Source organism: Oncorhynchus clarkii, chromosome 7 (genome assembly GCF_045791955.1).
Source record: "Oncorhynchus clarkii lewisi isolate Uvic-CL-2024 chromosome 7, UVic_Ocla_1.0, whole genome shotgun sequence".
NCBI lineage: Eukaryota > Metazoa > Chordata > Actinopteri > Salmoniformes > Salmonidae > Oncorhynchus > Oncorhynchus clarkii.
The window spans coordinates 39,453,391-39,467,929 of NC_092153.1; the positions used below are offsets into that span (position 1 = coordinate 39,453,391).

At 42.3% G+C, this 14,539-nt stretch overlaps 1 protein-coding gene across 1 annotated transcript; it reads right to left on the reverse strand.

Moving 5' to 3' along the window:
• Positions 1-95: 95 nt before the first annotated feature.
• Positions 96-13,500, reverse strand: LOC139413274 (mitochondrial import inner membrane translocase subunit Tim17-A). Its single transcript, XM_071160460.1, has 6 exons — positions 13,127-13,500; positions 9,174-9,273; positions 6,920-6,983; positions 6,682-6,810; positions 6,240-6,350; positions 96-570 (listed from the first exon to the last, which is right to left on the reverse strand). The coding sequence occupies exons 1-6, from the start codon at positions 13,150-13,152 to the stop codon at positions 497-499; spliced, it is 504 nt and encodes a 167-aa protein (XP_071016561.1). The 5' UTR covers positions 13,153-13,500; the 3' UTR covers positions 96-496.
• Positions 13,501-14,539: the final 1,039 nt, after the last annotated feature.

Consider the following 14,539-nt stretch of genomic DNA (forward strand, 5'->3'; position numbering starts at 1 on the left):
CAATGAAATACCAGCCTAGTTATTTCATTTACAAAACGGCACGCACAAGCACAGGATACGATGAACAATAAGGCAAATAAGCAATACATGCCAAATACATGCAGGAAAGCCTTTATATACACATGAAAGACATGATACAAGTTTGATAGAATCAATCTTTGACTGGACATTGACAGCGATGGCACTGAGCTTGACTCAACACCAGCTCTAGTTTATCTGTCACACTTGCAGGGTATACATGCATGTATGATTGCACAAACCCACAAGCTTTTCCCTCGTTCAGATATTTTAACCAATTTAGGGTGAACTAAACACAACTGACAAGGCTGAGGATGGTAAAAGGCAAATCTGTACATCGGCTCTGGAAAAAAAGTGTGAATTTGCCCTTCAGTTCTCTGACCCAGTCCATAATGTTAGGTGCAATTGTAATTGCGTAAAAATTTCCTCAATTTCCTAATTGTAACTTCAAAAAGGCCTAGAGGGTGAGAGGAACTTCTCACTGGTACTGTCTGTAGTCTCCTCCATAGGAGGGGGCAGGCATGGGGGCTGGCTCCTCAGCAAACTGGGGACCTATAGAAAAGGGAAGAATTGAGAGATGACATCAGAGATAATACATTAATAAGACGACTTGGCAGTAAGCAGTCATTTGTCCATGTTCAATATAAATAACACTATCCAATTCAAGATGGCGGCATGGCAGTTTTGCTGAGCGTGTTGTGTAACACTGTTTCTTTCAAGTGTTCCGAGTTTTTATTACTTAGCAAAACTGTTATAGGCTGCGAGACTTGTCATTAAACAACAGACAAAATCTAAAATCCTACAGGATCAAAGCGTTAAATTGACATCTGCTGGTTTCTACAGGAGATCAAGCAGGTGTGGTGCTCTTCCTGAAAGTCGAGAGAGTATACATCTGTGCTGTGACTGACGGTCCAGACACGTTGGGCCGACTAGCCTTGGATACTCTTCGATGGTCAGTTTTTTTTTTTTTTTTTTTTTTTTTTTTTAAATCTGTGTTTCGCCATTCTACCGGAATCTTCTGACTCCACTCTTGCCTTGCTGTGCGGTGGAAACTGGAGGTCGGTATCTGCGCTGTGACATAACGTCTAGATGCGCTGGGCTTCCTAGCCCAGGATACCCCTGCTGGGTGGACTAGCCACTGTGCCCGCTCTGCCTCACTGTGCTGTAGTCTACTGCAAGGCGACTGGGTGCATTGACCAGACCCACACATTGGGCGAAATACATGTCGGTACATTCCTGCAGCGGCTGTTGAACGCGCTGACCGTTTTAAAGGCAACAACGCTCAGGCACACACTTGCTTTCTAACTCTACTAGACCTGTAGGAAACAGCTTAACATTTTTAGGGAATTTAAGGTTTCAAAAGATTGACTCAGAATATATTTATTTATTTTTGTTTTAGTGAATTGTTGGATTCGGTGGTAAAAAAAAGTGTATTTTTGTACAAATGGTTTTTATTGCTGCTTTACATGGGTTATGGCTCATTGCAAAGTCTAAATGATCAAAAACAAATCTCCCTAACCCAGAGATACCGCTACACCCTACTTTAACTGATGGTATAGCAGCTGTAGTCTTTCAGAAGGATCACATTGTGTTACCATTTGACTCCTACTGTGACATGCTCAAAAAACTCTCATCTACAGGGTTTGGTCTGGCTAAAAAACGTTGGTGTATCAGACGACTGTAGGTTGGATTGCACGCTCAAGGTCCTAAACGATATCATAACCGCCATCGATAAAAGACAATACTGTGCAGCCGTATTCATCGACCTGGCCAAGGCTTTCAACTGTCAATCACCTAATTCTTATCGGCAGACTCTCAACAGCCTTGGTTTCTCAAATGACTGCTTCGCCTGGTTCACCAACTACTTCTCTGATAGAGTTCAGTGTGTCAAATCGGAGGGCCTGTTGTCCGTACCTCTGGCAATCTCTATGAGGGCGCCATAGGGTTCAATTCTTAGGCCGACTCTTTTCTCTGTATACATCAATGATGTCGCTCTTGCTGCTGGTGATTCTCTGATCCACTTCTACGTAGACGACACCATTCTGTATACCTCTGGCCCCTCTTTGGACACTGTGTTAACAAACCTCCAGAAGAGCTTCAATGCCATATAACTCTCCTTCTGTGGCCTCCAACTGCTCTTAAATGCAAGTAAAACTTAATGCATGCTCTTCAACCGATCGCTGCCCACACCTGCCCGCCCATCTAGCTAGCATCATTACTCTGGACGTGCCCTCTCGGTTCATAGTCAAATGAAATTTTAGGCAGTTCGGTGAGCAGGCATTCCTGCATGAACTTTATGCATGCAACTGGGATATGATTGCACTTATTACAGATATCGAAGAGGTATTCTCCTATTTTCATTCTATAAACACACCCCTCTCAAAAAGTACCAGGTAAGAGGTAGAGACAATCTCGTTTACAGGTTAATTATCTGATTTGATCCAAAAAACGAAATACACAATGGGCCAAAGCCAGAAAGGGTAATTCCCAGACTGAATGGCAGTTATTCAGGGCACTGAGAAATAAGTGCACCGTGCTAATACGGAAATACAAATCAGGCTTCTACTACGAATCTACCAAGGCAAACCTCAATAATCCGCCGAAATTATGGAAAACCATTAAATCCATGAATGCTAACACAAACTCCTCTGGTCTTGCGCTGAAATTGACCTCAAATTCATTGGATGTGACTGAGAAGAATAAACTTGACATGTTCAATGAGCATTTTGCTAAAGCTGGGCATTTATTTGATAATGATCTCCTACCTAACATCTCAAATGAGGCGGTGAATGAAACTGCCACATGTCGGCCTATGGTTCATCCATTTCATTTTACTGAGACTGAGCTTTCAGAAGTTGTAAAGGAACTCAAATCTATTAATATTAAGAAAGCAGCTGGCCCGGGTGAATTAAACCCGTATTTTGTCAAAATTGGTGCAGAGATCATTGCTGCCCCCCTCACTCATATTTTAAACATTTTATTGGTGAGTAATACCATTCCAAAAGTCTGGAAAGCAGCCTATGTCACGCCTTTACATAAAGGTGGAGATCCAGTTGGATAACTATCGTCGCATATCTAAACTGTCTGCTTTGGCAAAAGTTTGAGAAAAACTTGTGAACTCACAGTTGAAAGACTTTCTTCAAAATTACTCAGTTTTATCTCAATTTCCTTCGCCTCCAACCCGTTTCCATGTGTGGAACGGATGTGGGTGGGGCTAGGTCTACATGAGGGTGCTAATTTTAAAAAATTCACAAAAGCTCTGACAAAGGCCGTGAGGCCGAAACGTAAGCTTATTAAATAAAGATCAGTGATACTATCAAGAGCAGTGTGCGGTTTCCATTTTCATTCATCTTGTTCAACTGTTGTCATGCACCTGCAAAAGGTTTGCTCAGATGTGCGAGTGCCTTTTGAATTTTGAGAGCCAAGCACAGTACAATTACTGCTGTTAGTAAGGTTGTAGGTGATATTCTGGATGCTCAGAACATCACTTTTTATTGACTTATCGAAGGCCTTCGACACTGTTGCCATGCCCAGCTGTTGAAGACTAAAAAAGGTTGGTTTAAGTGTTGATGCATTGGATTGGTTCCAAAACTACCTTTCTGACAGAACACAGTGTGTAGCTCAGAAGGGTATAAAATCTGAGTTTCAATTGAAACTTGTGCTCAATGAAAGGAAAACAAAGTTTATGGTTTTCTATTTCCTGAAAGTAAACAGATGGACTCACTTGCAAATTCGAACTACACTGCTCAAAAAAATAAAGGGAACACTTAAACAACACAATGTAACTCCAAGTCAATCACACTTCTGTGAAATCAAACTGTCCACTTAGGAAGCAACACTGATTGACAATAAATTTCACATGCTGTTGTGCAAATGGAATTGACAACAGGTGGAAATTATAGGCATTTAGCAAGACACCCCCAATAAAGGAGTGGTTCTGCAGGTGGGGACCACAGACCACTTCTCAGTTCCTATGCTTCCTGGCTGATGTTTTGGTCACTTTTGAATGCTGGCGGTGCTTTCACTCTAGTGGTAGCATGTGACGGAGTCTACAACCCACACAAGTGGCTCAGGTAGTGCAGCACATCCAGGATGGCACATCAATGCGAGATGTGGCAAGAAGGTTTGCTGTGTCTGTCAGCGTAGTGTCCAGAGCATGGAGGCGCTACCAGGAGACAGGCCAGTACACCAGGAGAAGTGGAGGAGGCCGTAGGAGGGCAACAACCCAGCAGCAGGACCGCTACCTCCGCCTTTGTGCAAGGAGGAGCACTGCCAGAGCCCTGCAAATTGACCTCCAGCAGGCCACAAATGTGCATGTCTGCTCAAACGGTCAGACTCCATGAGGGTGGTATGAGGGTCCGACATCCACAGGTGGGGGTTGTGCTTACAGCCCAACACCGTGCAGGACGTTTGGCATTTGCCAGAGAACACCAAGATTGGCAAATTCGCCACTGGCGCCCTGTGCTCTTCACAGGTGAAAGCAGGTTCACACTGAGCACGTGACAGACGTGACAGTCTGGAGATGCCGTGGAGAACATTCTGCTGCCTGCAACATCCTCCAGCATGACCGGTTTGGCGGTGGGTCAGTCATGGTGTGGGGTGGCATTTCTTTGGGGGGCCGCACAGCCCTCCATGTGCTCGCCAGAGGTAGCCTCACTGCCATTAGGTACCAAGATGAGATCCTCAGACCCCTTGTGAGACCATATGCTGGTGTGGTTGGCCCTGGGTTCCTGCTAATGCAAGACAATGCTAGACCTCATGTGGCTGGAGTGTGTCAGCAGTTCCTGCAAGAGGAAGGCATTGATGCTATGGACTGGCCCGCCCGTTCCCCAGACCTGAATCCAATTGAGCACATCTGGGACATCATGTCTCGCTCCATCCACCAACAGACTGTACAGGAGTTGGCGGATGCTTTAGTCCAGGTCTGGGAAGAGATCCCTCAGGAGACCATCCGCCACCTCATCAGAAGCATGCCCAGGTGTTGTTGGGAGGTCATACAGGCACGTGGAGGCCACACACACTACTGAGCCTCATTTTGACTTGTTTTTAGGACATTACATCAACGTTGGATCAGCCTGTAGTGTGGTTTTCCACTTTGATTTTGAGTGTGACTCCAAATCCAGACCTCCATGGGTTGATAAATTTTATTTCCATTGATAATTTTTATGTGATTTTGTTGTCAGCACATTCAACTATGTAAAGAAAAAACGATTTAATATGAATATTTCATTCATTCAGATCTAGGATGTGTTATTTCAGTGTTCCCTTTATTTTTTTGGAGCAGTGTATAACAGGCCAGCAAATTGATAGGTTCTCCTCCTTTAAGTATCTTGGGATGTGGTTAGATGAAAAGTTGAATTTTAAACAACACATTGATAACTTGACTACGAAACTGAAGTTGAAATTGAGTTTCTATTTCATGAATAAATCTTGCTTTTCAATGTAAGTCAGAAAATAACTTGTTCAAAGCACTTTTTTTTTTTTTTTTTTTTAAATCAGTGCTGGATTATGGTGATATTGTCTATATGAAGGCCTCAGCAAGTACCTTGAACTCTGGACACAGTTAATCATGGTGCTTTAAGATTTATTACAAATGCAAGTTCACTTACCCATCACTGTGATTTGTATGCTATGGTGCAATGGACCTCTCTCTCCACCAGGAGGCTAAAGCACTCCTACACTTTTGTCAACAAAGCATTGATGGGACAACTCCCGTTGTATCTCTGTTCCTTACTGACCAGATCAGTCACTCAATATAGTCTTCGTTCACAGTTGCCACTGTCCTTGTATGTTCCTAAGGCTAGAACTGAGATGGGACAATATTTTTCCCATAATGCCCTGTCATCCTGGAACATGCTTCAGAAGGTTGTAAAGTTAGGGGAGTTAGTGTCCTTGCCTGTTTTTAAGACTCTGATCGACAACACCGTTTGTGATAACTGCAGTTGTTTCTAATCTTCAATTGTATCTTTAACTTGTGACACTTTGTGTTTTGTGTATACTCTGTATTCTGTAATGTTTTATGGACGCGCAGCTATTTCCCTGTTTTGCTTTCTTGCCAGGTCGTCCTCACAAAATAGGTTTTTAACCTCAAATGGGTTTTACCTGGTTAAATAAAAGGTTCAATAAATTAAATAAAACATTTGCACTCCCTATAACCCTTCATTGTAGCCCTGTAAATCAACTACAGAATAAGACAGCATTCCTCAGAGAGGCACACTGACCAGTTGGGAACTGTGACGAAGCAAATCTAGTGAGCAGGATTCCAGCTCCCTCTATCAATGCCAGTAGTATACCTCCCATTGCAGCAGAGCCTACCATGGCCACTGGTCCATCTGAGGACAAACAATAAAGGAATCAGTACAACAGACTAGCAATTAGTCTTTACAGTAAATCAACAAAAGAAAACTAAATTCACATTGAACAAACACTGGGTCTACGTGAATGCCCTGAATTTACAAGCCCATGTTGTATGTTAAGCATGCGGAAATACATTAAGTGTGTTCAACAAGGAACCAATGGTGAACTTTGTGCAAAGGTTATTGTAAGATAGCTGTATAAGGGCAATTTTGTTTGTATGAGTATGTGTGTGAAAGTGTGACAGAAAAACAGCGCGAGGGCCCCTTCACAGCAATGCCTGTCTTAAAATGTGAAACTATCACTCACTTCTTGCTGCAAGGATGGCTCCAGTCATGGCCCCGCTTGTGATGGAGTTCCAGGGGTCCTCTTTCCCCCGTACCTTTACCAACCCACAGTCAATCATGGAGAAGAGGCCTCCCCATACTGCAAAGCTACCTACAATACAACATAACATAATTCACGCGGTTTCAGACAGAGCAAGGAACAATGACTTGCAGTCTGAGAACAAAAGAGCCAAATAGGCTTGAACTTGACGTGTACTTACCCCCCAACTGTGGGGCTCTGGTCTTGATGGCTGTCATGCTACCTTTCAATCTGTGGCTCATCCCCTGAGAACAAAAAGAAGATGGCATCAAAACTCCTCATTCTTCACACCTCATTATACCCAACCCATTCAGCACAGTACAAAATTCAGTCAAACAGTTCTCTAATTGACTTAACTGTTCCTTCCTATCCCATAGGCTAGCTAAATATAAAACACAACATGCAACCATTTCATTTTTTTTTTTACAGAGTTACAGTTCATATAAGGAAATCAGTCAATTGAAATAAATTCATTAGGCCCTAATATATGGAGTTCACATGACTGGGAATACAGATTTGCATCTGTTTATCACAGATACCTTAAAAAAGGTAGGGGCGTGTGTCAGAAAACGAGTCAGTATCTGGTGTGACCACCATTTGCCTCATGCAGGAGCGACATCTCCTTCGCATAGGCCTGTAGAATGTTGTCCCACTGCGCTTCAATGGCTGTGCAATGTTGTTGGATATTGGCAGGAATTGGAACACACTGTCGTACACGTCGATCCAGAGCATCCCAAAATTGTTCAATTGGTGGCATTTCTGGTGAGTATACATGCTGTCATGTAAACATCTTCCTAGCGTGAATTAGTTTCCAACCGTTCTGATTGTGACGTCATGCTATGAAATTTCTCCCAGTATGAAAAAGATCCCAGTTCAATAAATGCATGCCATCGCTTTATGTGGATAGCTGAGCACATGCAGATGTTTCTCTCACACCCTCCCTCAAATCTTGGGTGTGAAGCAAATCCGCATGTCCACATCTGTCAATCAATGGTGGCCAGGAGTATTGACTTTGACCAATCACAAGCTTGTTGAGGTGTGAGGTCAGCATGTAAATACACGGAATCGCATGTCAAAGTGCTGAGGGTTATGTGAGGAGAGATTTTTTGCCATTGCAAAGACTTGGGCGACTACGTTTTCGATTGACAGTGCATACATTTCTTAGTTAGCTAGCTATGCAAACAAGTTAAGACTGCACACCTCTAAGAACAAGCCAACCAGCTAATTATGCTTGTTACCTAGCCAAATCCAGGGTGAGGGGGTGTGAGAGAAACAGCTTCACAAGCTCAGTAATCCACACAGACGCGTTCAATTATTGACTGGAAACATTTTCACTCCGTCTAGATTTTTACATGACACAGGCCATGGAATAACTGGGACATTTTCAGCTTCCAGGAATTATGTACAGATCCTTGTGACTTGGGGGGTGGTGGCGGATGAGTGGCACGACAACTGGCCTCGGGATCTCATCACGGTATCTCTGTGCATTCAAATTGCCAACGATAAAAAGCAATTGTGTTCGATGTCCATAGCTTATGCCTGCCCAACCCATAACCCCACCATGGGGCACTCTGTTCCCAACATTGACATCAGCAAACCGCTCGCCCACAAAACACCATCCAAGCTGTCTGCCACCTGCCCGGTACAGTTGAAACCGGGATTCATCTGTTAAGAGCACACTTCTACAGCGTCCCAGTGGCCACCGAAGGTGAGCATTTACCCACTGAAGTCGGTTACGACACTGAACTGCAATCAGGTCAAGATACTAGTGAGGATGACGAGCACACAGATGAGCTTCCCCGAGATGGTTTCTGACAGTTGGTTCAAGAATTCTTTGATTGTGCAAACCCACAGCATTTTCATAAACCGTCCGGGTGGCTGGGACGACAACAAGGTGAAGAAGCCGGATGTAGAGGTCCTGGGCTGGCGTGGTTACACGTGGTTGTGAGGCCAGTTGTACGTACTGCCAAATTCTCCAAAACGAAGTTGGAGGCGGCTTGTAGTGGAGAAATTAACATTAAATTCTCTGGCAACAGCTCTGGTGTACATTCCTGCAGTCAACATGCCAATTGCACGCTCCCTTAAAACTTGAGACATCTGTGGCATTGTGTTGTGCGACAAAGCTGCACCTTTTAGAGTGGCCTTTCATTGTCCCCAGCACAAGTTGCACATGTGTAATGATCATGCTGTTTAATCAGTTTGTTGAAATACCACACCTGTCAGGAGAATGGATTATCTTGGGAAATGCTCACTAACAAAGATGTTAACAAATGTGTGCACCAAATTTGAGAGTAAAGCTTTTTGTGCGTACGGAACATTTCTGGGGTCTTTTGTTTCAGCTCACGAAACATGGGACCAACACTTTATATTGCGTTTATACTTTTGTTCAGTGTCCTTTTGCACATGGGGGAATTTATTGGCATGGCTGAACTTACTGCAGGTGAATTTCTAAAGCCCTTGACAGCCTGGAAGATCCCTCCTCCAATGGCCCCCATGGTGAAAGCACCCCCACAGTCGTCCACGATTCTCCACGGACTGAAAAAACACAGTACGTCAATGAACACAAACAGGCAGATAAACACACAGGTAAAGCCAGTTTGCTTCAGTCATAGGTGCATTTAAATGCATGATACATAGCTAGCTAGTGTAAAGTAGCCTGAAGGCTTGTGTCAACTGGCTATTAAAAGTGTGTGATTGCCACCTAGTAATGTTAGATAACGGTAGGCTAGTGTTGCAATGTACACCGGTACCACGGTAATATCACGGTACCAAAACGTAATGATATTTATAACAACATTTTAGAATACCATAGTGCCGTTTTATATGACACTACCACACTTTTCGGCCCTACCGATCCAAAGATCCAGCTGTCGCCTGTGATAAAAATGTGTTAAGCAACTAGTCTCTTGTATGCACCAGTCCAAAAATGCCCACATCACTTTCAGGCGCAGCTCACGTGTGGCAGCTGTGATCAGCCAGACTCATCCCCTACCAGTCTTCACTCAAAGGTTTTTATTTTTTTATTTTAGCAAACTGTAATATCACATTTACATAAGAATTCCAACCCTTTACTCATTACTTTGTTTATTTAAAAAAAAGAAGAAAAAAAACGTACCACTTTTCAACCCCAATTTCATGGTATCCAGTTGGTAATTACAGTCTTGTCTCGTCGCTGCAACTCCCGTACGGACTTGGGAGAGGCGAAGGTCGAGAGCCACGCAACCTCTGAAACACAGCCCAGCCAAGCCGCACTGCTTCTTCACACAATGCCCACTTAACCCGGAAGCCAGCCACACCAATGTGTCAGAGGAAACACTGTACACCTGGCGACCGTGTCAGTGTGCATTGCGCCCAGCTCGCCACAGCTGTTGCTAGAGCGCGACAAGAACATCCCTGCCGGCCAAACCCTCCCCTAACCCGAACAACGCTGGGACAATTGTGCTCCGCCCCATGGGACTTCCGGTCGCGGCCGGCTGCGACAGAGCCTGGACTCGAACCAGGATCTCTAGTGGCACAACTGCGATGCAGTGCCTTAGACCACTTTCGTGCATTTTGCCAGCAGCTGTGCTTCAAGCATTGCGCTGTTTATGACTTCAAGCCCATCAACTCCCGAGATGAGGCTGGTGTAACCAATGTGAAATGGCTAGCTAGTTAGCGGGGTGCGCACTAATAGCGTTTCAAACGTCACTCGCTCTGAGACTTGGAGTAGTTATTCCCCTTGCTCTGCATGGGTAACGCTGCTTCGAGGGTGGCTGTTGTCGATGTGTTCCTGGTTCGTGCCCAGGTAGGGGCGAGGAGAGAGACGGAAGCTATACTGTTACACTGGCAATACTAAAGTGCCTATAAGAACATCCAATAGTCAAAGGTATATGAAATCAAATGGTATAGAGAGAAATTGTCCTATAATTCCTATAATAACTACAACCTAAAACGTCTTATCTGGGAATATTGAAGACTCATGTTAAAAGGAACCACCAGCTTTCATATGTTCTCATGTTCTGAGCAAATAACTTAAACGTTAGGTTTCTTACATGGCACATATTGCACTTTTACTTTCTTCTCCAACACTTTGTTTTTGCATTATTTAAACCAAATTGAACATGTTTCATTATTTATTTGAGGCTAAATTGATTTTATTGTATTATATTAAGTTTACAATTGGCTCATTCATCCCCCAGGTCGTTGCTGCAAATGAGAACATGTTCTCAGTCAACTTACCTGGTAAAATAACAAATAAATAAAATAATTTAAAAAATAATTAAGTTCAAATAAGTGTTCATTCAGTATTGTTGTAATTGTCATTATTACAAATAAATAAAATAAAAATAATAATAAAAAAAATAAAAAGCATTTGTATTTTTTAAATCGGCATCTGCTTTTTTGGGGGGGTCCTCCAATAATCGGTATCGGCGTTGAAAAATCATAATCGGTCGACCTCTAATACAGACAGGTGTCTGCCTTTCCAAATCATGTACAATCAATTGAATTTACCACATGTGGACTCCAATCAAGTTGTAGAAACATCTCAAGAATGAACAATGGAAAAAGGAGCTCAATTCCAAGTGTCATAGCAAAGAGTCTAAATACTTATGTAAAGGTATTTCTGTTTTTTTTTGCAAACATTTCTAAAAACATGTTCTTGCTTTGTCATTATGGGGTATCGTTTGTGGATTGATTTTTAAGTTGGGAGTAGTGTGTGTATGTTTGTGGATGAGAGAGTGGTGTGTGTGCTTTTGAGAGAGGGAGACAGAGTGGCTAAATCCCAAATCCCTCTCTGCCCTCGCCTCTTTCATTTGCAGAAGTGTCCCAAAGCGGAGGGAGTGAAAATTATCGAGGGTGTAGGGGCTAATTAGCCCCTCCGGTAGGCACTTTGACTGAGCCTGCACCGCTGCCGGCTTCATAGCGAAGTGGAATCCCATAAGGCACGGCGTAATTTTTTGGTTTGCACAATTTCACACAAAATAATGGAGTGGCGTGCCTATTTATACGACATGTGCATTTGTTTATGTATGATGTCGAGACCTGACACGTTTAATTAAATTAAATGTTTAACGGTTACTGTTATATTTCGTAAAACGACATTCATTTGAATTTCTTGCTCTTTTTATTACTGAAATTGAGAATATGAGTTGCATCACTCAAGTCGCGGGTGTGTTCCCAAAGTTGATGGGTTTATTGATCTCCTCACCACTCTCTGGAAGTCCCCCACGATTTTGTCAGCAACACGTGACTTCAGACACGTGACTTCTGACCGTGTTGGTAGGGCGAAGGCGGTGGTACCACCAAGTGTGTGAGGGAAAGTGTGTGTGTGTGTTAACTGAAGAGTAAAGAAGATTTCATACTGTGTTTTCCTCTTACTGCCACAAGGACATGCATAATTAATTGTATGTATATTCCTTCCCCAATACATGTCAGACATGCTTTTAAGTTATGTACCCAGTAGGTCCCTCAGTTCCTCTGGTACTGGCCTTTTAACTATCCCAATGCCCAAGAGGCATGGAGGCAGCCTTTAGTTATTATGTCCCCAGCCTCTGGAATAGCCTGCCGCAGAACCTGAGGGGGGCTAAAACTGTGGACATATTTAAACGATATCTTAAAACATATTTTTAGCTTTGCTTTTCCTTAGGGTGCTTTTAAATTGTTCAGTTTGTGTCATTATTTTAGTTATTCCTTGTAGTAAATATTTCAGCTTTTATTTTACTCCTGTAAAGCACATTGCGTTGCGTTCCATATCTGAAATATGCCCCCTTCCCCATTGTATCGCGATACTTGGCCTGGTATCGTGACAACACTAGTAGCAAAGTTGTGCTAGTAGGTTAGTTACCTAGCTAACTTGCAACTGTAGAATCTTGAAAGGTAGCTAATAACACAGCACATTATCTGAGCAACTTTAGCCCTTGCAATTGCTAGCATATCACATTAGCGAGTGGACTAACGGTTATCATTAACTTACTATCGGTGTCTGATAATTACTTCATATATATGCTTTCGTATGAGGGAGCATGCAGACGTGTCGTTACATCATACATTGTAAATTGATTGAGCTAGCAGCAGGGCTAACTACATGGGCATTAGCTAGTTATTAAGCATATGTGGGAATTATTCATATTAATTTGTGGTGAATAATGTGTATCACACAATATACACGTGAAATTACAGCTAAACGTTTGACATATCAAACTGCAGCGTCTGAACGCTCAACAAGGTCACTGAAGTGGGCTAGCAACTCAGCTAGCTAGCATCTTCGGAGTCGGACGGTTTAGGGGTTTAAAATATTCGTTTGGATTAAATATATATTTCATGTATATTTTAACAGATTATATCGCTGTGCTGTTACGACACCAGCAACACTGTGTTGCAATTTAGTTCACTAGATGCTTTCACTCACCATGGCTCCCGTGCGTATTCCTCCATTTTGTTCTTTCACTGTTCCCTTCTGACGTAATTGCCGCGTTCAAAACAACTGGGAACTCGATAATCTCTGACTTCAGTGCATTCAAAACAACTTGGAACTGGGAAATCTCCGACTTCAGTGCTTTCAGGACTGGGAATTTCAAGTCAAAAGCTCGGGCCACTTTCTAGAGTTCTGACTTTCTAACCTGAGATCACTGACGTCATTATTTGACCTCGTTTTTTTACAGAGTTCCCAGTTATCTTGAAAGCACCAAACAACCGAAGGAAGATGACATGTTTTATTTTTTAAATGTTTAAATTTAACCTTTATTTAACTAGGCAAGTGGGTTAACTGCCTTGTTCAGAGGCAGAATGACACATTTTTACCTTGTCAGCTTGGGGATTTGATCTAGCAACTTTTCAGTTGCTGGCCCAACACTAACCACTAGGCTACCTGCCACCCAAACATTACAAAATAAATAAAAACGTATTTTCTTTGTGCATTATTTTATCTTTATTAGGGCTTTACAGAAAAGACTTGGTTAGTTGAATCCTTTGTAATTCCACTTCACAATGGCTTATCAACTTGGAACTTTTTCAGGTAATCAAAGACATTACCATGAACCATATTTTGTTGGAAAGAATAAGGAAACTATTAACAATTCCCCTTTTTGACTATGTAACGCTAATGCTTAAAATAACCATAAAAAATCTTCTCATTGACTAAAAGTAAAAATGTGGTCTTTCGGATTCAAAGATGGCCACACTACACCAGTAGATGCATATTAGCACATATGCTAATATGCTAAAAAAATACATATTCTCATAAACTATAGGATAAAATTACACTAAACTTTGTTTGAGAAAAGCTAAGGGATTGGTCAAAAGATGGCTGAGTTATTTACAAATGTCCATTTAAACCACTGTAAATCCACTCCACTTGAAACTTGTCATCGCTATCATGGACGTCCCTAAGGCGAACCACACTGAATTTGGTATTTATATTTTTAAAAAAGGAACTATTAACTAATTCTTTGCATATATGGCAATAATGCACAAAATCATCTGCATTCCTCTTCTCCTCATGAACCATATGTCAGCTTCACTCCAGATTTTGTATTTATACTGGATTGCACATAAAGGAAGATATTTCTTACATTATAGAGTGCTTGCTTTGTTATTCAGTTGATCTTGTGTCCTTTCTGTCATCCTGTGAACCCCATTCATTGCTGCTCACAGCTATATATTTTTTATTTCTATTGTTTTATCTTCACGGATAACTTGTCACTAAAATAGAAATAAGCAAAGGAAAAACTCGGGGCCCTATGGCCAGAAAACAACTTGTGTCCCTTTTAGATTTGAATTGATATTCTAGTTTTCCAGCTAGTTCTCCAAGTACTTTTTGTTT

Coding starts and splice junctions, on each gene's coding strand:
- LOC139413274 (XM_071160460.1), bottom strand. CDS start 13,152: ATGGAGGAATACGCACGGGAGCCATG. Junction 6,351..6,681: donor AGCCATCCTTGCAGCAAGAA/GTGAGTGATAGT, acceptor GTTTGTCCTCAG/ATGGACCAGTGGCCATGGTA. Junction 571..6,239: donor TTCGTCACAGTTCCCAACTG/GTCAGTGTGCCT, acceptor CCTTTTCTATAG/GTCCCCAGTTTGCTGAGGAG.